The sequence below is a fragment of the Chiroxiphia lanceolata genome, chromosome 17, assembly GCF_009829145.1.
Source record: "Chiroxiphia lanceolata isolate bChiLan1 chromosome 17, bChiLan1.pri, whole genome shotgun sequence".
NCBI lineage: Eukaryota > Metazoa > Chordata > Aves > Passeriformes > Pipridae > Chiroxiphia > Chiroxiphia lanceolata.
In genome coordinates, this window is record NC_045653.1 from 1446528 (window position 1) to 1469485 (window position 22958).

General features: G+C 46.0%; 1 protein-coding gene across 2 annotated transcripts in view; it reads right to left on the reverse strand.

Moving 5' to 3' along the window:
• Positions 1 to 22743, reverse strand: part of MMP24 (matrix metallopeptidase 24) — a 47493-nt gene extending 24750 nt beyond the window's left edge. The window contains exons 1-4 of one of the 2 annotated variants that reach the window (XM_032704991.1): positions 22095 to 22743; positions 18735 to 18883; positions 12584 to 12700; positions 10286 to 10590 (exon numbers count right to left, since the gene is read on the reverse strand). In XM_032704991.1, coding sequence (XP_032560882.1) covers positions 10286 to 10590; positions 12584 to 12700; positions 18735 to 18883; positions 22095 to 22151 — 628 coding nt within the window. In that variant the 5' untranslated portion in view covers positions 22152 to 22743. Of the gene's footprint in view, positions 1 to 10285; positions 10591 to 12583; positions 12701 to 18734; positions 18884 to 21104; positions 21195 to 22094 lie in introns of those variants that run through there. The other variant, XM_032704990.1, reaches the window with a different exon arrangement.
• Positions 22744 to 22958: the final 215 nt, after the last annotated feature.

Consider the following 22958-nt stretch of genomic DNA (forward strand, 5'->3'; position numbering starts at 1 on the left):
GTCTTAACAGCAATTGTACCACAGCCACATTAAACCATCTCCACAAGACCAAGTGACTGCAGAAGGTCAAAGAACTGCATTATGTTACCAACCATCACGAAAGATAATTTGCCTTATTGTCCTCAAAAGGCCACGTGCAAACCAGGGTGGTAGCTGGGCTATACACCTCACTAATGGTGCAAGCTGTGCTTTCTCTGATGTGCACAGATGGCACCATGAGGACAATCTCCTGTAGAAATTCAGAGTAAAAATATAAACTAACTGTCTGGAATGGTGAGGCCAAAACTGGCAGAGTGGGCAGCCAGAGAGAGGGGCAGTCGTGACACTTCAGCTGGCTCAGCAGCCTGACAGTCAGTGGAACATGAGTGTTCTGATGAAAAATTTACCCTTATCTTTCACAAGTGTAGGTTGCAATTCCCTAAATGATTCCATATCAAAGAACTACTAATCCCAAAATGAAAATTTCTATTTGCCTATACTAGTATAGAATTTGGTAAAACAGATGTTAAAGCAGCAAAGACATGAGAAAAACTCATAAAAACATGAAAAATGTACATATGACTTTCATTCCATCAGTCTTGAAAAGAAGCTATTGTTTATATTTTAAAACTATTTAAATACAGCAGGGTCTACAGACAGAATTCAGTTTTAACCCAGCTGTGGAACAACTGGAAGGAAACTAAAAAACCTCAGGTCCTGGTACAGGCAGTGTGAATACAAACCAGTTTGTGCTATTTGGGATTCTTTCCTACCAATCAGTCTGAAATGATATTTAACTCCTGGTACTGGCAACAGAGAAAGTACTGCTCTGGAAGCTGTGAGAGCAGCTCTGTGCCACAAAGAGGGTGTTCTCTACCTAGGACAGGAGATTTTCTGTCTTTGTCCTCCCCTGACATGGAAGGTTCCTGATGGGGCTGTAAAGACTGAGCAGGACTGAGACACGAGAGAGCTGGGCTGTAAGAGACCTCCCCCTCAAAGTGGTATTCTGGGTGGATCTGGGCAGAGAAGTCAAACTGTCTTCAAATCCTGAGCTCTTCTTCAGAATCAGGAGAGAAAAGAAAAGATAATTTAAACAACTTTTGCTGCTTGTGTGTGTCAAAATCCAGAGTACTGGGTGTCACTTCCCTGCTGATGCTACAATCCACCTCTGCCTGCAATGACCAGCAAACTTTTTTCAATGATTCATCTCGTTTTCTTTTTTTTCTCCTTCCTGAAGGCCTGTTATTTTACTCCTCCTCCCTTCAGCAAGTGGAAGGCAGCAAGTTTACTAAAGACACTGCTGCATTTTGGTTTGTTTCACATCATGTGTTTCTGCCTTATAAAGAAAAGTGGCAAAAAGTGACTTTTTGGCTCACCTTGATTCTCATGACCTGTTTTTTTCACAGTTAGGGGTTTTTTTTCTTCCTTTTTAAGGGAATGACACATCATTTTGATTCTTTCTGACTCCTTCCTATGAATCCCAGAGTATCTCGTTCTGTGTGGAAAGAAGGAAAATACTTTGATTATACAAAAATCAATAGGATTCCAAATACTTATAAAAATATATTCATACTTTGTGTATTGAACAACTACTGACATGAAACGGGTAATATTTTTTTTATAGAACATTGTGAATATCAGGTGTATTTACAAGTACACTGCTTTGAAAGTGGAATTTGCAGATGACTCTTTCAGCTATAATCAATAACTAGCACTGTCAAACTGCCAAACTTTAAAATCTAGCCTGCACTAGCACAGCACTACTGTAAAGCCATTTCTGTGTTTGTAAAATGACAGCAAACACACCAAAAGAAAGCACTACTTACAGAGATGCTGTCCAAGGGTGAAGAGGAGGAACATGAAGTCAGAAATCTTCGCCGTGTGCTGATGGGCTTCCTCTCCTCACCTTTGGGTTGACATGACAGGGCTATAATCTCAAACTTGCTGATTTAAGCTGCCTGATTTGATTTCTTTTTGCTGTGGCTGCCTCTCTTGAAACCACGTGTCTGTGTGTTTGCTCAGACTGGGGTCAGCATTAGCAAATGATTTGAGAGGACTCTGGCTCATGGGGTCAAGTCTCTCTAAGCAGTCACAGGATGCAACCAGTGATAAGCAGGTATGACCTGGAGACTAAACACTGAACTGGTCTTCACTGAACAAAGTACTGAGCAACAGTATGACCTGGTGATGTATCATAAAAAAGGCTTGAGAGAATAAATTGAAATTTTAATACAATTTACGCCCCACTTGACTTCCAACATCCCTATGAAAGTCTTTCAGATAACATGTCTTCTGCATTAAAGGACACACGAGTAACTTCAAGGCAGTTCTGTTTTTCACTCTGAAAAATGCTGATGCTCGTTTTCAACAACAGTGTCAGAAGCCTGAAAAACAATGATGGATTCAAAATGTCATTTGTTAGAACAAAACTCTTTAGATGTGGAGATGTTCTGTACCTGAGAAATCAGAGAAAGAAAATTAAAAATGTATTTAACAGCCAAACAACACAAAGATTATATGGGTTCTGTGTCGTGAGTTACTCATTATACTCATATTATTGATATTGGTATTATTTTAAAGGTTGTCTTTGCTGGCCTCAGTATTTCCATAGAAAATGAATATGAGAAAAAGCAGTTAAATAAGAAAGAAATGAGGCAGAAAGCAAGGTAAAATGCAGAAGAAAAAGAATTAATCAAGGAGAAAAGGTTACCAAGTTCTGGCAACATGCTGGGTGAAGGTACAGGGGTTAAGGGAAGCTGCATTTCCTCCCAGCAAGCAGGCACTGCACCTGGACAAGTCAGGGAAGGGGAGTGCAAGCAGATAATAGAGAATCAACCTGGAAAAGTGCATATCAACACTAATCTCAAAGACAAAAAGGAAGCAACAGCTGGATACTTTGCATTCCTCTTAGCTCTCTCCCTCCACATAAAACAACACAATTGTAATTAAACAAATCAAACAGGATAAAGAATGTTCAGCCAGCAATGTTTCCAAAGTGATGGGAAACACCTGGAATTCTTTGATAACAAAGAACTATTTGACCAGGTGAAAAAAAAAAACCAACTTACTTACACATCCCCCTTAATATTAGGGAATCTGTTAGATATCCTAACATATGTTCCATGTTTATAGGATTAATCTAGTGAGTGCTCACAGAAACCTTGTACATTCGGGACTTAAAAAAAATACATAAGAAGCAGAGGGGATTCTTCAAAAGGATTGAACATCTGGCAAAAAATACTGCCAGCTATCTTTTTATGTACCTATAAGCATCACTAGTCCTCCCTCATGAAAGATCTCAATATTAAAAGATTTCGGTTTTTAGAAGGGAATTTGGTGACAGAAGAAGAGAATTTTATGAGCTGAATACCTTGTTATGGCTCAGAGTTGCCACAAGAAGTAACTGCAATTTGGTCCTAAGTTCTAGGAACTAAAATTCTGTCTGTTTGGCAACGCTAAAGAATTATGGAAAAACACAGATTGAAAGGCATGGCTGGAAGCCACCAAATTTACCTCTCTGCTTCAAGCAGGGCTAATCTCAAAACTACATCAGGTTGCTCAGGACACTCCAAAAGGATGGAGTGCCCACATCCTCTGCAGGTGCAGCCTCTGGGTTGCACCACTGTGCTGGTGAAGAAGGTTTTACCTTATGCCCAGGTGGGGTTTTCCTTGTTGCAGCTTGTGCCCGTTGCCTTTTGTTCCCTTCTCTGTTCACCTCCAAAAAGAGTGTGGGCTCTGTCCTCTCCATAAGATCTCCTCATGTGGGACACTGCTATAGATGCTTCTTCTCCATCCTCCTCCTCTTCCTCCTCACTAGGCTGAACAAGCCCACTGTCCCTGGTTTCCTCTTGCTCCGATCCTTTATCACCTCAGTGTTCCTTCACTGGACTCTTCCCAGTTTGCTGACACCCTTCATGCACTGGGGACCCCAAACACCACACTCCATTCTCGAAACATCTCTTGTTTCAACTTGCACTAATGGCAAATGTGAAGAAGGCTTTGCAAAAAGATTCAGCTATGGAACAAGAAAAGCTTTCTGGATTAAAACAGTGACAAAGGTGGGGGGGAAGGCAAGGAGAAAGGCAGGCAGAGGTTTGAAGAAATAAAACTCTACCCAGAATGCAGACATACAATAGTTCTGCTGTGGTTTTATGATCAAGATGTGCATCCTCAAGCCAAAAGGACAGCAGCCCTTTTTCCTGCCCCAGCCACCCATCTCTACCTACTCTTTCATTTGGGCTCAAGAGGTGAGGCAGCTCTAAGGCAAAACAGACCAGGAGAAAGACAGAAAAAGACAAACACCATTGGGCTACATACATTCCCTACCTGGTTCACACTGAGGCCACTTCAACCCTCCTTTGGTTCAAAAGGGAAGGAACAGTAAGAGGTGCTGGGAACACCATGACAGTGATGGGAGGAAGCACGTGCAAAATGCCCTGTGTGGAATTCAAACCGAGTGGAGACCTAAAGCATCTCCGTGGAGACCCAGAGCACGAGTCTGCAGTTCCAGCAGCTGAGAATGAAAAGCATGGTACTTGAATTCTGTTTCTCATCCAAGGTCAAATTATTTAGGGCTCTGAAAGACACTCATCCCTCCATGATCCAGGAATCTGAACAGGGAAAGCCATACACCTATTCCTTGGGACAGTCTGTAGGAGAACAGCCTGTTCTAGCTAGATACGGTCCATAAAATATAAGGATATTGCTCAGTAACTGCATTTGTACAGAAGAAACCTTCCATATTGTGTCTCTAATGTCTTCTGAGGTATTCAAGATGGGTGAGGAGAGGCACATACTCAGAAGTGACAGTAAAGGCAACAAGTATCAGAAGCACAGGACATCCTCCCTAAGGCACCCAAGATGGACCAAAGAGACAAAGCCACAGGTCAGAGGTCTAATGGTACAGACCACAAGCACAGGAGCTGCTGTGGCAGAAAATCTGTAGGTGCCTGGGCAATTTTAAGAACTTCGTATTCATGGCAAGAACAAAAAGAGTACCAGGACATCCAGGTTCAAGCTCAAATTAATTTGGTGCATCAGATTTGTAACAAGAACAGCCCAAGCTGTTACAGGAGAGCGGCTCTCTCAAAGCTTGGCTAAATGCCTGTGCTTGTGCAACTGAACTCCACTGCAAATGCAGAGGTGAGAGACAGGATCCCATCTTTAGGAACAGGGATACAAATGTCCCAAGAATCAAGAAAGTTTGTGATATTAATAGTGCCAGGACAGAAAACAGTAGATAGATCTCCAGTGAAGACGCTGCTTCGATCACTAATCAGCAGATTAAACATCAGCTCTAAGCTATACATGCCCCTCCTCCCAACAGGTACTACAGGCTGTCAGTAAACTCCAAAATTAGCCACCCTAATCAAAGTTTTCTCATTGAGATCCTTGCTGAACATTCCCATTAGTAAGTTCAGATAGTATTTGGTTGTTCTGAAAGCCTGCTCAGGTTCCTGAACATATGCCATGTCCAGATGGTGGATTCAGGAGCTTGCTCTGTTGCTCAGGTAGATGTCCACTGGAACAATGCTAGTGAAGGAACCACAGAGAAAAAGCTTCCAGTTCCTCTCCTCGGTGACTGACAGAACCTTCCCAGAAGGTGGTTCAGGCCCTTTTCCTCCAGAACTTCTGCATGATTTAGCACTGAATGTGACCCATGAGGTCCCACCTCCCGCACCGGTGCTGGCAGTGTCTTGTACACAGGGCACATTTTTTGGCTGCTTTCCTTCAGAAATCCTGAATAGGAAGCTTTCCAAAGAAGCTTCTGCAGGAACACACTGGGATCTATGGGGGACACATTTGTTTTATGACTGTAAGATTTGTTCACTTGCTGCAAGCAAAGCTCAGCATTTCTTGCCAACATCTAGAAAACCGTCGCAGTGGTCATCCTACACTCACAGAGAGAACCTGGTACAGGTGTGAAGCTGTGCAGTGGAAGAGAGGTACTGAAAGATGAGCCCTGTGATCTGCAAAATGATCCCACGATGCGAAGCTGAGTTACACTACAATTGCTACAGAAATAACTTGTCAGCTGGGGTTATTCCAAGAAGAAGCTGCCCTTGGGCACACTCCCACCTACAATGCTACACAAGCAGATGATAGAAAGGGTATTAGGGACTCTGGGCATGCTGAAAGAAATAAAATCTGGTCATCCTCATATCTCAGTTCTTACCTTGCTTTGATATTAAAAAATTTCTTTAATATACCCATAGGGGGTTGCAAACACCACAGATTTAGTGGCATGGTGTTGACTACACGTGTAACAGCAATGGTTTCTTACTTTTAAAATACCATGAAGAAGATTTGCCTGGGATTATTACTATACTATTTATAATATTAAACTGGAGATTAAAATTTACTTCCTGTAATTAACCTGGATTAAACTAATGTTCGAGTTGTCAGAGGTGTGTAAGAGCTGTCATGTATAACGTGGATAGTTAAACTTTCTGTCATTCTGGATTTCTTTTCAGCTTGTTTCAGCTTGAGACACATACATATCTAATTATTATTTTCATATAAAGGCTAGGAAATACTTGATTTGGCCAGTTAATGAATTTCATGCATCACCTCTATGCTTTAGCCAGGTTAGATGAGACACCGAGGTGCCAAGGGAGAGAGATCCCCTGTGTGATCCACTGTGTGGTTGTGTAGATGATTTATCTCTAAATGTAAAACCACCCTTCTCCTCTTTTTCAGTTGCATCTTGTTTGCCATATCACTTCTCTGATTTGCCTTTATCCCTTCAAATTCCAGTTTCCTGCTTCCTGGTTCTAGCTGCTCCCACTGACATTATCATCTGAAAACAAATGAATTCTGTATCCCATGAGCCCAGTTAATAAGGGCTGCTCCAGGAGTTCAACTTCCCACCTGGTTTTGCCCATCCTCATCATAAGATTATCTAAATTAATCTTCCACAGCTTGCTTATGAGAATGCCAGAGGAGGCAAAAGACAAGCCACAGCATCAGAGCTAGTATAATTATAATAATAATTCTAAGGGACATGGTAATGGTCATGCTGTCCACAAGGGCAAAATCAGTATAATAATGACCATGCAAAATGATAATATGTATATAAATCCCAACAATAATCCACTAAGTGGGTTGACAAAATTGCCAGTGAACCCCAGTGGATTACCAAGAGGCATGTTTACAAGACAGAAGCTTTCATCAACAGGATACACCACATTCTCCACATACAAATCCTCTGCTTTGCTTGCACAGAAAGATCTGTTCAAATCATTCTTATTTTTCCTGACTGGATGAAATTTCATCTGAAATGTTTCACTTTTATCTATATAATTTTCACTGTCAGTGAAGACTCCAAAGCAGCTCTTCTGTGGAGAGACAGCTTCATCCAAACATGGATGGACAAACTCTGCAGGTGCCACAACATGGTGTAACAAATGCAGACCAACAAAAGCAAAGCTTCTGTTTGAAGTGGTTTGTAACAAAACTATATGGATAAAGAGATCAGCTAAATATTGTGAAGGACCTACAGCACCAGTTTCAGCATCCTGCTCTGCAAACAGGAGATTTACCCTCACAATTGTGAGGCCAAGAGACCTACAAGGCAGGTTGCTCAAATTACCCTTTCAGCTAATTCCTGTCAGGAATGGAATCTTTTAAACGTGATATTTTGTGGGTTGGTGTAAAGATACTATTGTTACTTCAATCTTATTTTAAGATTTCCATAACTGTTGAACAGATACTGAATGGCCAAAACAGTTCCTCTTTAGCATGTGAATAAATGAGATCTACTAGTGACCTACTGGTAGGGGTTTTTCATTATTTCACCAAGAGACTTCTTCAGTTCCAGACAGATCAACCCCACTGCCCCAAAATACATATCATAAGGACAAGTAAGACCGTGTTTGAAGAAATACTTTCTATTAAACAGACAATATTGTCCCCACTAATACCTTATTTTCAATGAATAAAAGCAGTGAACTGAGCAGGAAACCTCTGACCAAGAAGAAACTTTTTAAGCCCTCCTAACAGCATTTCAAATAAAAACATCAGAGGTGGGAAATTGAAGCTACCTACACTTCCAGTGACAAGGAATAGTGTAACAGAAGGAAACTCCTCCCTAGAGAGGCCTGGGTCACCCAGTGAGGAGGCAGGACAGCTTCACATTTGCACACAAAGGCTAAGAATGCAGGCAATTTCCTCACCAATTCCTCACACAACACATCTATAATGCTCCAACTACAGCCTTGCCCCTGTCATCCTCAACACACCAAATTCCCCTTCTACAATCAGCACGTCCCCCAGGTGGAGGGGACAAATATGACCCCACCATTCTCAAAAGCCTTGCTGGTGACTTTCTAAGAGTCCCTGCAGTCTATACAGCACAGTTATCAGAAAACAAATACACAAGTGACATCCTCTGGAACGGAAATCTCACACTCAGGAGTGCACACCAGCCCCCTCAAATACCAATTCATGCATTTTGAGGACACCACTCATGACAGTCACTCAGCACATCAGAGAAATAAATCATGTTTTTGAAAGAGCCACATGGATAAGAATAGTAAAAGAAACAGTTTTCATAAAAAGACAGACTCTCTACTCATTGTATGCATTGCTCTCAAATGCCATCCTAAAAACTATACTCAAAGAAATCCTCAAAAAAGTGATTATGTAATCTAGTGATGTTAGCACATCCTACCCAGTCATTAAAAACTTCCCCAGGACCATCCCTCCCAGTCTTTAAGCTGCCTCTCAACCTTGCTAAGTTTATCCCAGATGGAAGCCTTTTGTGCAGCAAATGAGAATAGAAAAAACAACTACAACTTGTCAAAACCTTCCCTTCCACCCTCCTGTAAGGACCTTCTCTCCCAGACACCAGCACTGCCAGGTCTCACACTTGGGCTTACCTGGGAAGTCATATCCAGCACAAGGGTCTCACCCCACACCCCACAGCTGACCTCAAATAACTACTAAACACAGACTGAACTGGCACAGACCACTGACACAGCACAAACACACCTTGTTGCTGCAAAAGCAGCTCTCACAAGGTCTCTGCCACTCCTGATCCTGGAGGGAAACCTATGAACTTCCCTCCAGCCCCAAACCTAGGAATAAAAATTCCTAATGTTTCAGGACAGCAAGACTGCTTCTCTGTCACACTATAACCTCCCACGCTCTCCACACTCTCCCCCCTCCCCATCCCACAGGTTATAACTCTCTCTTTCTCAGCCTACATCTCATCCAGTCATTTAAACATGCCAGGAGACATTACTTCTCTCTAATTTCTGCTTTCCTACCAATTAGCATTCCCACACTGAACCTGACAGCTCCACTTCCTGTCAAAGATGATCTCAGGGATTTTCTCAATATGCAATCCACTCTTAAAGCAAGCTGCCACTTTTAGGGCAGGCCTGAAGGTGCCTGTGTGCCTGAAAGCTTTTCTTCTTTTCAAACTACACTGTTTGGCCTAATGCAAGACATCACCTCTGCACATGTCCTTAGACATCATGGGCACAATAACACTACTATGTTTTTATACAGTTTAAAAATAAAGTCATATTTACAGTCCAAGTAAACTTCCAGTCCTTATCATATCCTTAAACATGACTTTGAATCCCTACAGGCTGAAAGACACGTTGTTCTCTCCAAATCACTGTGACTGTGGAAATTGGAGAGAAATTTTATGAGGCCACTGTGAAATTCTGGTTTTGAACTTAAAACTTCCTACAAGTCATCACTATCCTCAATCAAAGGTTTGAAAATAGAACAGAAAGTGCTCATTGCCATTAGAGAGTAAGATAATGTTAGAAAGAAGCAGGAACTCTTCATGCTTAATGAGATAAAAACTGCTGTCCCAATCATCAGTCTTCCTTAACTAATCAGCCAGCCCCAACCTCTGACAGGAGAAGGAATCCCAGACGGAGAAAACAAGTATGGATCAAAACAACTCGACATTCGAATGTCTTCACTCCCAATTTTCTATTCACCATTACGAATAACTCTGATTGCCCTTGGTAGGTATTCCATGAGATACCATTTCAACACTCTTCCGTTCACCTTCTCCCTCCCAGAGCTGCTTTTGCAGCAACTAAGGCCCAAAAATCTTGAGAGATGTAAAAGCAGACACACTCCTCAAATTCAGACCCACGCACAGCCAAACTAATACAAACCAATAACATTATTTTCCCATTTAAGATAGAAAACGTTATAGAAAACATCTGAACCATTGCATAGGAGGCAAAAGTTCCACTAAGCAAATACTTTCTAGTTGAAAGCTTGTCAGTGTGTCTGCATCCAACTTATCCTTGCTGTGAAAGATGACCTGCACTCTTACCATCGTGATTAGAATTTCCCAGGGTCCATGGCTCATCTGAGTCGAAGTGAGTGTCTCCTCCAATCCCTGGTCCGGGAAAGTAAGCGTGAGCCAGGAATCCACCTTCTCCATCAAATGGAGAACTGTCTCCATGGAAACCAGAAGCAAAAAATATCATAATATCTGCCTCCTTTCTGTCATTTTTAATTTCATGGTAAGGAACCTCTTCAAAGGTAAGCGGTGTCACTCTCTGCCAAACATCAAAGGCCTGACGGATGGCTCTCCTTGTATCAATCTCACCAACCTTGGGGGTGTAGTTGTGTACGCTGTAAAATGAGAAAGAAGGGACATTTACATTTGCAGAATACATCAGAGACTTATTACCAATATACAGCCATGGAGTTTCCCTTTCCAAAGGGTCTTTATTTTTTCCAGACAGTACTTTGTGCACGCAAAGTTTTGCTGTTACAAAGAAAGTTACCAACAAAACTATGGCCCTGATCTGAGGTCTACATTTATTAATAAAAATCTTCCTAATGCCTTGGTTGATTTTGTATTACTTCCTAAAAACCTGACAACCTTTCCAATCTGGGTGTAGGCAGCTGAGTAACCTAGTTTAAAAATGTAAATTACTTCAGATTTTGTCTGAAGTTATCGTGCATAAAAAAAGGAATCCAGTACCTGAAAAAAACTGACCACTAAAATTCTTTTTGAGAAACAAACCTTTCAGTAAATTATGCTTACATGAGCTGCTTCATTCTCAGGACTACTCAAAATATTTTAGAGCTCACAGGAGTGATGGACCTGCCAGTTTTGTGCAGCTCAGTCCATGACAGGTGATGATACAGAGTCTGGGGAGGGTAAGGGGCATTTAAGTGCACGTAAATTTCCCATAATTATAAACTTTAGTTTAAAAAACGCTGTTCATGGGGGGGTTTGTGTGTGTGTGTGTGTGTGTAATAGACTAATGATCTATTAAATTTGGCTTGGGGAATATGAAATATCTGTGTCATGAAAACAATTTTCAGTCTTTGATGGAGCTGGCTCAATTTAATACAATGATTGACAGATGAAAGACACTGTAACACATTTGGTGGTGAATCAAGACACCCCTCACTTAAAAGCACACTACAAATACTGAAACTGGAAAGCTAAACAACCACTTGACGGAGGCAGCAGTGGAGGCATCTGCCAATCCGCTTCCCGTGGTTATGCATATGTTTAAGGCATGTTTTATTTATATGATTCTATACCAGTTTCCCCTAAGGTCCAGAAAAGGTTAGAAGCAGGATCTGATTCTCACACCTTCACAAACAGAGGGTGCCCCCTTACAGTTTGAGTTAAAGGAATAATTATTGGTGGAACAAGTCCCTCCTCCTGGTCTCTGCAGTTCTTCACTCTTACTTGGAGAATCCTCCTCCTCCTCCTTTCTCAGAATTCTTGGCAGAAGCAACAGAGAGCACCAGTCCCTGATTCCTTCCCTTTACACCATCATATCTCTTCCTACACATTCTGGCACCTTCCCCATGCTGGTCACTCACATTTCTATCTCTCCATCACAGACTTTCTTTCTGTCTTAGTCTTGCTCACCTATATCACAGAATATTCTGAGTTGGAAGGGACCCACAAGGATCATCACATCTTCTCCTTAATGACTACGTTCCTAATTTTCACTCCTTTGCAAACTCCTTTCCCCATCCAAAAAATTTAAAAGGTTGTAATTTCAACTAGAACGGAGGGGGTTAATTTTAATTTTAAGTGACATTCTTATTGTCAGAAACTTCCATTTGCATCATTCAGCAACTGTCTTTCAAAAGCTCACCCCAGTGTATCTCCTAGGCAGGCCTAAGCCTGGACAAAAGCAAGAGCTCTATTTCAGCAGCAGAAGTAAAACCTCTGCAAAAATACATATTCAGTAAAAAGTTTCAAATCAGTAGAAGAAGGAAGCACCTCGACTTCAGACGATGTTCTTTCTGCTTTAATGGTTTGTTAGAGATCACACATTATCTAAAGGCTAGAGCCTTAGATTTCAAATGGAACAGAAAGGGGCTGACTAAGATTTTCCTGCCAAAATTACACAATTGGTGGCTGGGATTTAAGTGCCTTGACTGATTAGTTATTTTCTAATTGATAAGAGACTCTTCAGTTACTCCAGTGCCCTGACAGTATTCCCCTGCACCATGTTCTGAGAATGAAAGCCTTAACCAGGCATCACAGGCAGGATCCTGTTTTAATTTAAAAGTACTTACAAAATTTGCATCCCAAACAAGTACAGACCATTTGTTCCCCATCAGAAAAGGGGCAGGGAGGGGGCTGTACCTGTAGGTTATGTGCTTCTGTCTCCACTTCTGGCCGGTGAGTGCATAGCGCTTTTTCCTCCGGCTGTGGCGTAGCTGGGGATGGTCTGGAACTCCACATCGAGGCTTCTTCATCCACCTGGAAGGGAAGGGAAAATGGCAAGCTAGCAAAGAATCCAGAAAACAGATTCTGAAGAACTCAGGGGGTGACTGGAAGACCTCTGAGGGTTGGCCAATGCAGACCCCAAGAAGGGCTCAGTCCTCCCTCTCTCGGGTTTACCCTCTTTGCACAGAGCTGTGCACCCCATCTCTGCTGGCAAACCACATCTCAGCAAACCAAAAAGACTTCATTTTTCCTTTTGGAATCACAAATACCAGATCATGTAACGTCTGTGCTTGACAAGAGCTTAATGATGATAATGCCACAAGAGCCAAAATCACAGGTGTGTGTGCACTGGAATCAAACTCACCCACCACCTACTTGATCCACTCTCCATTTGTTGAAGTGCTCCCACGCAAGGGAAAATAAATCCAGTTCCTAACTCACTAGATAAAACTGAGCAAGTGCAAACACTACCCTCACAGACAGTGACTGAGGCTCTAACGACCAGAACAGATCACTGCAGTGTCTGGGTCACACACACCAAATTCCATGAGGTCCTTCCCATAACCCCTGACCCCTGATGTCACTCATGATGTAGGAAACTCTTGCCTCTATGGTCAGGTGAGCTAGAAGAGCAGAGGATGTTGTCCCTTGCACAGGGATCCAGGCACTGTGATAGAGAAGCCCAGTCTCCTTCTCTAATTCCTTTATGTCCAGCCTTGACAGATCTTTTGCTTATTTCTTGCACCAGCTTGAGGGTGGTCAAACATGGGCACAGGTTGCCCAGAGAAGTGGCAGAGTCTCCATCCTTGGAGATATTCAAAACCCAACTGGACATGGTCCTGGGCAACCTGTTCTAGCTGTCCCTGTTTGAGCAAGGGCTTGGAGTAGATGGTCTCAAGAAGTTCCTTCCAACATAAATGATTCTCAGACAAGGAGAAACAGACTGTTCCTCAAAACAGTGACCCACTTGCTGTTGTGGGCACGCTCCAGAGAAGTCAGAAGTGGCTCACAGAGGAACAGATCTGCCCATCACTGCATGTGGCTGCTGGGGAAAAAGGAGACAAGGACAGAAAGAGAGGACCTACAGGTACTGGTCTCCAAAGGTCCCCAGGCACCTGCTTCAGGATTTCACAGTACAGCCCAGGACAGCAGAGCAGAGTCCAGGAATAACATGGCCACAGCCTCCCAGGCAGACTGGCACTGCCCTCAGCCACTGGAAATCTTCAGGCATTTGATCCACTTTGATGGCAAAGACAAGTGTCCCCTGTGACACAAAGCCCTTAAGAACACAGTACAGGATGTGCCACTGCCTCGTCACCCATGAGAACATCATAGCCAACTCTGGCCCATTTCTCAAACAAGACACCACATTCTCTCCCTCCTCCTCAGTAAGGCTTCCCCCACACCCCCGGCCACCTGGGGGACAACTTTTGGCCCCCAAATGCACACACTCCTCCATCAACTACAGCCAGCACACGACAAGTAGTCCATGTGTGCCCACATGCTTGTGCCCAAACAAAGAACAGCTTATGCATCAAAAAACATTAGCCCCACACCTTCAGGAAGGGAGCATCTCCTATCACCAGCAGAAGGTTTACAAGACTTCTTTCCAGGACACTCTTTAAATTAAAACCAAGCAGACAGACACTCGTACAGCCCCACCAGAACATTCTTCCACACCACACACACACACAGAGCCCAGCCCAGGCAGCCACACAGCTGCCCTTTCCTGATTCCACTTCCTATATGTAACAACTCTGGGGGCTTATAAATTTCAGTGCAGTCATCTGTCATCTTCTCCCCACCAAAAACAGAGCAAATGAGAGTTGTTATACATATTGCACTGTACCTGACAAGAACCCAAGCTGTGCATATAAAGCTGGCACAGATCTTCCCCACTTACATCACCTTACATTTATCAGCACTGTACGTCTTTCAGAAATCCCAGCAACCTGTAGAAATCAGATCTGTCTTGCCCACACAACTGCTGCCACCTTCAAAGAAAAGCACTACATCTAAGATCTGCTTTTAGAAAAGCCATATCAATTCAACCTCAACATGCTGTATTTTTCCAAGTGCCCTTTATTTGTGTTGTTTTGCATTGCTTCAAGCACTTTGCTGGAGAGATCTCAGGCTTACCTGTCACCTGTATTCTCCTAGATATTTCCTGAATTTTGTTGGGTTTTTTTAAAACTCCAGTCATACGATATGGCACCATGTTTTTAGCATAACCTTACACAAGCCATAGTGTGAACTCAGTTTTCACCTCTTGAGCTTCATGAGAACTCCAGTACTCTGAACATCAGGCATCAGCAGGCCCTGACTACAGTCAGAAAATTACCTTCTGTTTCATCTTCACTGGTATCATCTAGAAGACAAAAAATTAACAGAGGAGAGCTACCAAACCAACATGGATGTGTAGAGAAATCACAAGGGCAGTGCTGGCTACGCTGACACACCAGCAGTACCTCACACCTCAGCATCTGTTTCCTGGAGCATCATCGGCTGCCCCTTCCCAACACCTGAAAGAAAGTTAATTCTTTCCATAACAGCAAATTCCCTGCCCCTGTGCCAGCTCCAGGTACAGACACAGGGCACGGGGCTGTTCCAGAGGAAGCTGCAACAACATCACCCAGGGCTTTAAAGGCCTCTTGAGCCAAAGCTTCCAAAGCAGAGCTGCTCATGATGCCCACGGCTGCCTAACTCCTCTTTCAACCCCGTTTTACTTAGGCCTCTCTGAACCCCCATATTCTACCACAGTTTGTTCCAGAGCTCAGATACAGCCTTGATGAAACCAAGTAACAAAGCCCAGGTAACCTGGTCAGAGCTCAGCAGTACCCAAGCTGTCAACTGCCTGAGCTAACGTCAAGCTGAGAATGTTTATCTGGATCAGTTCCCTGACTCAGCTTACTTCCCAAACATATGGGCCCTGGTCTAATCACATGGGCCAGGGTACAAATGCAGTCATCTCTGCTCTTCTCAGCAGGGCAGGCCTATGGCAAAATAATCACAAAACTGAAGCTTGCTGCTGTTGATCATCTGTAGCTGAGCTTTATGACAGTCATTCTCTACTGAGCAGTTTGGAAAACCCTTTCTGTGTTCCAGGGGAAATCATCACATTGCAAACAACAACAAAAGGCAATTACTTGAAGCAAGATTCAGATACTTATGGCTGCTTCCCCCTCCTTGTTTTTTGAAATGGGAACACCAGTAACACTGGATTATCAAAATTCATACTTGGCATTTGTTTAGGCATAGACTACTGCATTCCTCCAGCTGCTTGGCATCAGTAAACAGGCAATTTCCAAAAGCACTGACATCCAGTTCTTGTCCTGATACAGCTGCTTGCCCCAGTTCAGGCTCCAAGCCCTCCACAAGACTCTCCTAAACAGAGGAAGCTGTCACTCTCAATCACCTGCTCTTGAGCTGGTGGAAGTGCCATCCTTAAACAGCTGTGGTGCACCTCGAGGTGAGGGACCTACACAACAGGCTCAGGACAAAGCACAAGACACTCCCAGCACATGTAACACTATTCCTTGGTTCCCTTCAGAGCCATGGGATTGATCATGACAAACACAGTAGACACCACTTTTGTTTGGCACTATGTGCCTTCTCTCCACATGTTCCCAGCACTTTATCCTTGCCCAGCTGCTCTGCAAAACTACAGTTCACCTCACCAGCTGCAGGCAGACACAATGTTTGCTGAGGGTCTGAGGAGGCTGGTTTATGTATTCTCTCCTTTCCTTACAGGAAGCTACATATCATCAACATGCTACCTCAAGACAGATCCTCTGCTGAATGGACCCTGACTTCCTTTTGGGTACCAAAAAGCATCACCAATGGTGGTATTCCTTCCCATCTCCCACTGGCAGCACCTGCAAGGTGGTTTTCACACACTTGGGTACCAATCTTGGAGGAAAAAACAAGCTCAGGATTTGGGGACATGTGGAGATGAAAAACTTTAGGTTTCTATAGTAAGTGTAAACAGAATATGCAGAATTTGTTGCCTAACAAAGAAACCACAGAAAATAATAACTCTGCACTCTGATTCTTAAAGTCACTTTAAAGGGACAGAACTTATGACACCGATGGAAGTGACAGAAAAATTCACAGCTGCCATCTTAAAACTCATAACACAGACTGAAATAACAGCTTAGCAAACGCCTGAGTAATTCCGAGCCCTGGGGGCAGCCTGCCTTGTCAGCTCTTTTCCTTCTGCCCAGCTTCCACAACCAGGTCTGACGAAGTGACAGTCCAACACAGCCCAGCCAGATGCCCCCCAGTTCAAAATACAGGCTCACTGCTAACAGCAATCAGGACCTCTTTTTCTGTTCATGCAGTTTCTAGGCAGGTACTGCTGCTCCACCTGCCATGCAACAGATGGACCTACTGACTCAGGGCAGATGGAGGCAGAGCAACCCAACACGCCTGCAAAGCACACCAGGGTTTGGCTGCAGCTGAGGTCTCAAGCCTTTGGAGACTCAAGTTTCAGAAGAGAGAACCATCTGGGTTTTTCACCCATCAGCCTTTGGGTGTTCATGCACCACTCAACCCCTGCCCACTCTAAAATGTGGGCAACACCTTCCTTTCCTCCAGAAAAACTTTCATTAACTAAAGCAGGGACTCTCGTGCAATTTGCTCCCTTCCTCATCACCCATAAGGAAGCAGAAGCAGCTCCCTACCTTTCCAAACTAGAACCCCCAATGTTATAGCCCCTTCTTCTCCCATCCCCTTCCAACTCATGAGCATCCCAGCTGCAAACCTCTACACACACAAGGCACACACACAGCCTTGCTCAATGGCTTCAGCATTCGCCTACAAACTTATTAATGGCAAAGAGATCTCAGATGGAAAATCCCCACCTTCAAAAAGCATTTAATTTCCAGCTCATTTGAAAAGCAAACAGGATTTTCTCTATCCCTCAATGGAGAACAAGGGGCTTTTCCTGTGAGCTAAAAGAGAGAACATTATGTTCACTGGAGAGGCACTCCCAGCCCAGGATGATCCTCTCCTGCCCAATCCACTAATTTCTTCTGTTTCTCCCTCTTCTTGCAGCTTGGAAGGCATACAACCAAACCCCTTTGTACTTCACACCAGTTGGTTACTTTGTGACCCCTTCTTTTGTGCCACCACCTCCCTTTTGCCAGCACAGTGCCCTAATAGGAGAGATGACGAACCAGGTAGAGCCTGCTCTAAAAGGGTCTGCTAATGCAATAAGGTCAAGGGGACAGTAGCAGGGCCTAAGCAAGTTCCATTATTTGGGCTTTCTCCTTTCGCTCAGCATTGGATGCTTTTTTCCCCAGAAAGCATCAGTAAGACCTTCTCTGCAATCTGCTTTAGTCAACAGATGCTGCCCTAATCCAGACCAACAGCAGACAGATCCAGGCACTACAGACAAGGCAATCAGACAATGAGCCACTTCCACACCACCCTTTGCAGCACAGACTGAAGAGCAGACTAAAGAACACAGTCCCTGCAGCCTGGGTGATTTACACTCACACTTCTGAGCTATCAAACCACCACCACATGGTCAACATACAGCAGGGAACATCGAAAGTCCAACAAATGGCAACTGTGGACAGCTAAGTAGCTCTGACCATCATCATCAGACTACAACAACTCACTTCAACTCAGACTATGGATCTCCATAAACAGCATCTGTGGACATACACAAATCCAATTAATTAAGAAACACATTAGAAGCCATTTCTGGAGCCAGAATTTTAACCTAAATCCAGACAGAGATGGAAATAAATGAAAGCCTTGATGTTCTCCACTTTGAGAAGCTCACAGGATTCATGCTTTGCTTGCGCACCAGCGGATCTGTGTTCAAAGAACAACATTAATTAATTAGAGCTTCTCCTCACATTCACAAACAGTACTGTTGGCAAAAAGTGGAATTGCCCACGTGTTTTTGTTAGAGACACCTTTTCACAGTCAAGACTTCTCTGGCTCAGTCAGTCAAATCTATCCCTTTGGAGGACTTCTCGCTCCTGGAATAATCACGCAGGTAATATGACAACGCATTAAGAAAGGGAAAGACAAAAGTAGCCTGTGTTAATCTTACTCAATAGTTGTCTCGTCCAAAACTCCTGTCACTGGGATCCCATAAAACTGTTGCATAGTGGCAACTGCAGACTGCACAGCTTTTCCCGACTGCAAGGCAGACATTTGGCTGTCAGATGGAAGTAAGTAACCATACGTTTTTAACCAACCCTGAAAAAGAAAGAAACAGATGGTAAGATGCCACAGTAAGTTTTCAACTTAACAGTTCAGAACATTTCCTCAAAAGAAAAAAAGTGACAAACTAGCCCAAAAAATTTAGCTATCTCTCTTTTTTTGGTTAGGTTTGGTGATATCATCTGATCCCTATGAAGGGCTGAAGACCCAATTTAATATCACCTGTCCTGGTAGGGCAAGGCAGACCTGCCAGTCAAAAATGGTCATCATCCCTACTGAGTAACTGGGGCAGACTTAAGACTTTGGAGCACCAGAAATGCCCAAGAAGTTCTGTTCTGGTTCCAGGGACTTCCTGTGCAGCCCGACCCCTTGCCAGCATGAGATTTCTCAGTCCCCACAGAAGCAAGATCCCAAGAACCCACTGCCCACGACCCCTCCTATCTGTGGACCATCATTCCAAGAAAATAGTTTAACAGCCTGGGCAATCCCTGGAAACAAAAGTTCAACTTGCAATGAGAACAGGAATTATTCTTAAAAAAAGCCAACAAACAACAACAAACTCCAAAACCAAAATAAAACAACAGCAAAAAAAAAAAAAAACCCACACAGAGAAAACTCAGCAACAAAAAAATGACACTCACAAAGTTTGCAGAGACTCTGGTTTGATGGATGTTTCCTCTACCAACAGGTGATACCAGCAAATTGTCAGAATTGGAAAACAGCCACCTCTCCTCAAGGAGTTTTGTCCCTTTTCCCTGCCTCCCCACTAAAATGCAGCCTTAGATAAAACCCTGTGTCAAACTTGTCAAAATGCTAAGCACAGCATTTTCAAAAACATGCTTCAGGATTTTTCTTCCCTCCCCTTTCTTCCGCTCCCTCACTTGGATAGTAACAGAAAACAGAATATTAGTTCGCCATTACTTGCAAATGCCAGTCAAACTCAAACAAAAACTTGTTCTCAGAAACTTTTCACCATAACAAAAGCACCCCCCCCAGTGCTTTTGTCTTCCAGCCCTTCAATTCAGTACTTGGACCGGGATTATTATGAGACCAACATACATCCCCTAAGCTTTTTTCCAGCCACGAGGACAATCCATCTGACCCACAGGACAGTCCTCACCTCACGAGTGCTGATGAATCACCTGCATGCACTGCTCTCCCACTGGCAGCCTGATCACTCAGAGCAGGGGTGACAGGAGGGCCTTGTCTTCCCTCAGTGTTACACAGCAGTGGGAAGGGGGCTCAGGTCAGGAAGAGCACAAGTGGGAGAACAAAACGGCCTTGCTTCCAAAACAGGAGAAAATCACAGAATGGGTTGGCAGGGACCTTAAAGCCCATCCAGTGCCACCCCCGGCCATAGGCAGGGACACCTTCCACTAGCCCAGGCTAGTGGAAGCCCCATCCAACCTGGCAGCCACAGCTTCTCTGGGCAACCTGTCCCAGAGCCTCACCATCCTCACAGGGAAAACCTTCCAGCTCTCCTGGAGCCTTCTCTTCTCCAAGTGACCACCTCCAGCTCTCCCAGTCTGTCTCCAGAGCAGAGGAGTTCCAGCCCTTGGAGCGTCTCCGTGGCCTCCTCTGGACTCGCTCCAGCAGGTGCCCACCTTTCTCGTGCTGGGGCCCCAGAGCTGGGTGCAGTGCTCCAGGTGGGGAAGGGAAGCGGGGCCACAGCCCCTGGGCTGGGCATGGCAAAGTTCACCGAGCAAATGGACACACAGTGCTATTCAACACGGACACTGCCAAGGGCTCAAGACAAAGCCAAGGGGCAAAACTGCTCCTAGACCGGACATTTGCTACCTCTGCCTCGGCCTCTGACAAACACAACACGCCGCAACACTTCAGTCTGACCAAAATTAGCGGCCCTTGGGCAGCGAGGGCAGAGCCCAGCGACCAGAACAGCTCCGCGGGGGCTCCCCTCTGACATCCCCCGTCCTGCCCGCCGCACTCGGAGGCGGCAGCGGGAACGGGGCACCCACCCCAGACACCGGCTCAGACACCGCGGGAAGCTCCCGGCGGACAGCGAGGCTCAGGCTCACCCAGGAGGGCACGGCTGCTTGTCCGGCCGCTCCCCGACCCGCCGAGCGCGGCCGGAGGAGCAGCGCCCGCACCCCCGAGCGCAGCCCGGCCCGGCGGGAGATGCTGGAAGGCTCCCGGCGGGCACCAGCGCCCGGGCACGGAGCCGCTGCCCGCCCGGCTTCCCTGCGCACCCCCGGGGCACCCCCCGCCCGGCCCGGCCCGGCCCCGCTCCCGCACGTACCCGGCCGGTGCTGGTGTCGGCGGCGGCGCGGAGCAGCGCGCACAGCAGCGGGAGCAGTGAGCCCAGCGCCCGCCGCGCCCAGCGCGCCATGGCCCCGCGGCGGCCCCACAGCCACCCCGGCGGGGCCCGGGGCGACCCCGGCGGGGCTGGAACCCGGGGCGGCACCGGCGGCGCTCGGCCGGGCTCGGCAGCGCTCCGGCCCCCGGCGCCGCGGCTGCGGCTGCGCGGCTGCCCGGAAGGGGAAGGGGAAGGGGAAAGGGAAGGCGGGCGGTGGGAAGTGCTGATTTCTTCCCCGGACCGGAGTATCCCCGCGGGTCGCCGTGCCCGGCTGGCGTGTGGGAAAACGGGGAAGACATAAAAATTTTCTTAAGGAAAGCTGTTCTTTGGTGTTTGATCTTCGTGAGCGGAGAGGAAGGAATGCCGGCTGCTGAGCGCCTGCAGCAGGGCGGCTGGAGGGGCACTGAGCCCTGCGACACGGGGAATGAGGGACATGTGCAGGAATTTATTGGCTCCAACCTCGGGAAGGCCTTTCCGTCTGAGCTGCTGTGGATCAGAGGCAGTGGGCGGCAGATCAAGCTAAGCCTCGGTCTCCCCCACTCTCTCTCTCCAGACCTGTTTCCCAGGACATTTCCAGCCCTTCAGGATCGGCAGGACTCACCCCCACCCTTGCACAGCCAGCCCCCCTCTTTCCGAGGCTTCAGGAGTCCTTCCCTCCTGCCTGGCCAAACCAGAGTTCCCTCCTGTTCCCTGCCCACACGGTCAGCACGCAGGGAGGGAATGCACGGCCTGGGGGCTGCTCCAGCTCCCAGCCATCCCTCTTGGTAAGGAAACTTCCCTGCATGCAGGAGGCCCTCTGGCAGTCACACTTCCACCACCGGAGACTGTCACTGCTGGAACCAAAGCCTTGTCACAGAGGCTTCAGCGAGCCCAAGGGTCCCTGCTTGACTCCCCACGCCCCCCAACTCACACAGTCAGACCACGTTTCCATACCAGTTCAACCCCAGGTTTCCCATAGCAGAGACTCAGATTCTCGTTCCACAAAGCCATTTATTCACAGCGCAGGAACAGAAACAGCTTGAGCTGGTGTCTCTGAGCACGGACCTTGAACCCCCGGGGCTTTTGTACTTTCGCAGTCTAAGCACACAGAGTCTTAGCTCTCCCTCCCGAGTCCCCAGTTCCTGCCCCGTCTCTGAGTGTCCGATCCCCTCCCCGTGCCTCGAGGTCCTGCCACCCAAGGCTCAACCTGCAGCTCCCACTGCAGCTGTACCCCGAGCTCCTTCACCAAATGTATTCCTCAACATCTGTGCTTTCCAGCTGCAACTGCACACACTTGCCCTCCTGGGAGCGCATACTTGAGCTGATGGAGCTCCCTTAGCACTGCCCCAGGGTGCAGATGTGTGTGAACACGTGCCCTTGTGGCTGAGCGCTCAGCACAGGAGAGGGAATTTGGGGCGCAGCTGGTGCTGCTCCTCCACTTGCTGAACAGGAGAAGAGCTGCAGCTGGAGCATGTGCCAGAAACTGCTTTGGAAGGAGAGGAACACCATCCCTGGGCTGTGCCTCTCGCTGTTTCCCAAGACACCTGTGGTGATCCTTGCACAGCCAAACAGATTGCTGTGCCTGTCTCTTGCCTTTGTTTGACGAGCAGGAGCTCTGCAGGGGGAAAGCTGCCCTGATGAACCAGAGGGGCTGGAGAAACGAGCACCAGAGACCTCACCAAATCCAGCCAAAAAGGGGTAGGAAGTGAGAGCAGCAGAAACAATGGCAGGGGAGACTGGGAAGGCGGCAGAGAGGTGTCTGGGCTGAGGGGGAGCCTGAGTAAAGGGGAAGGCAGGGATTTCCTTTGGCCTGTGTTT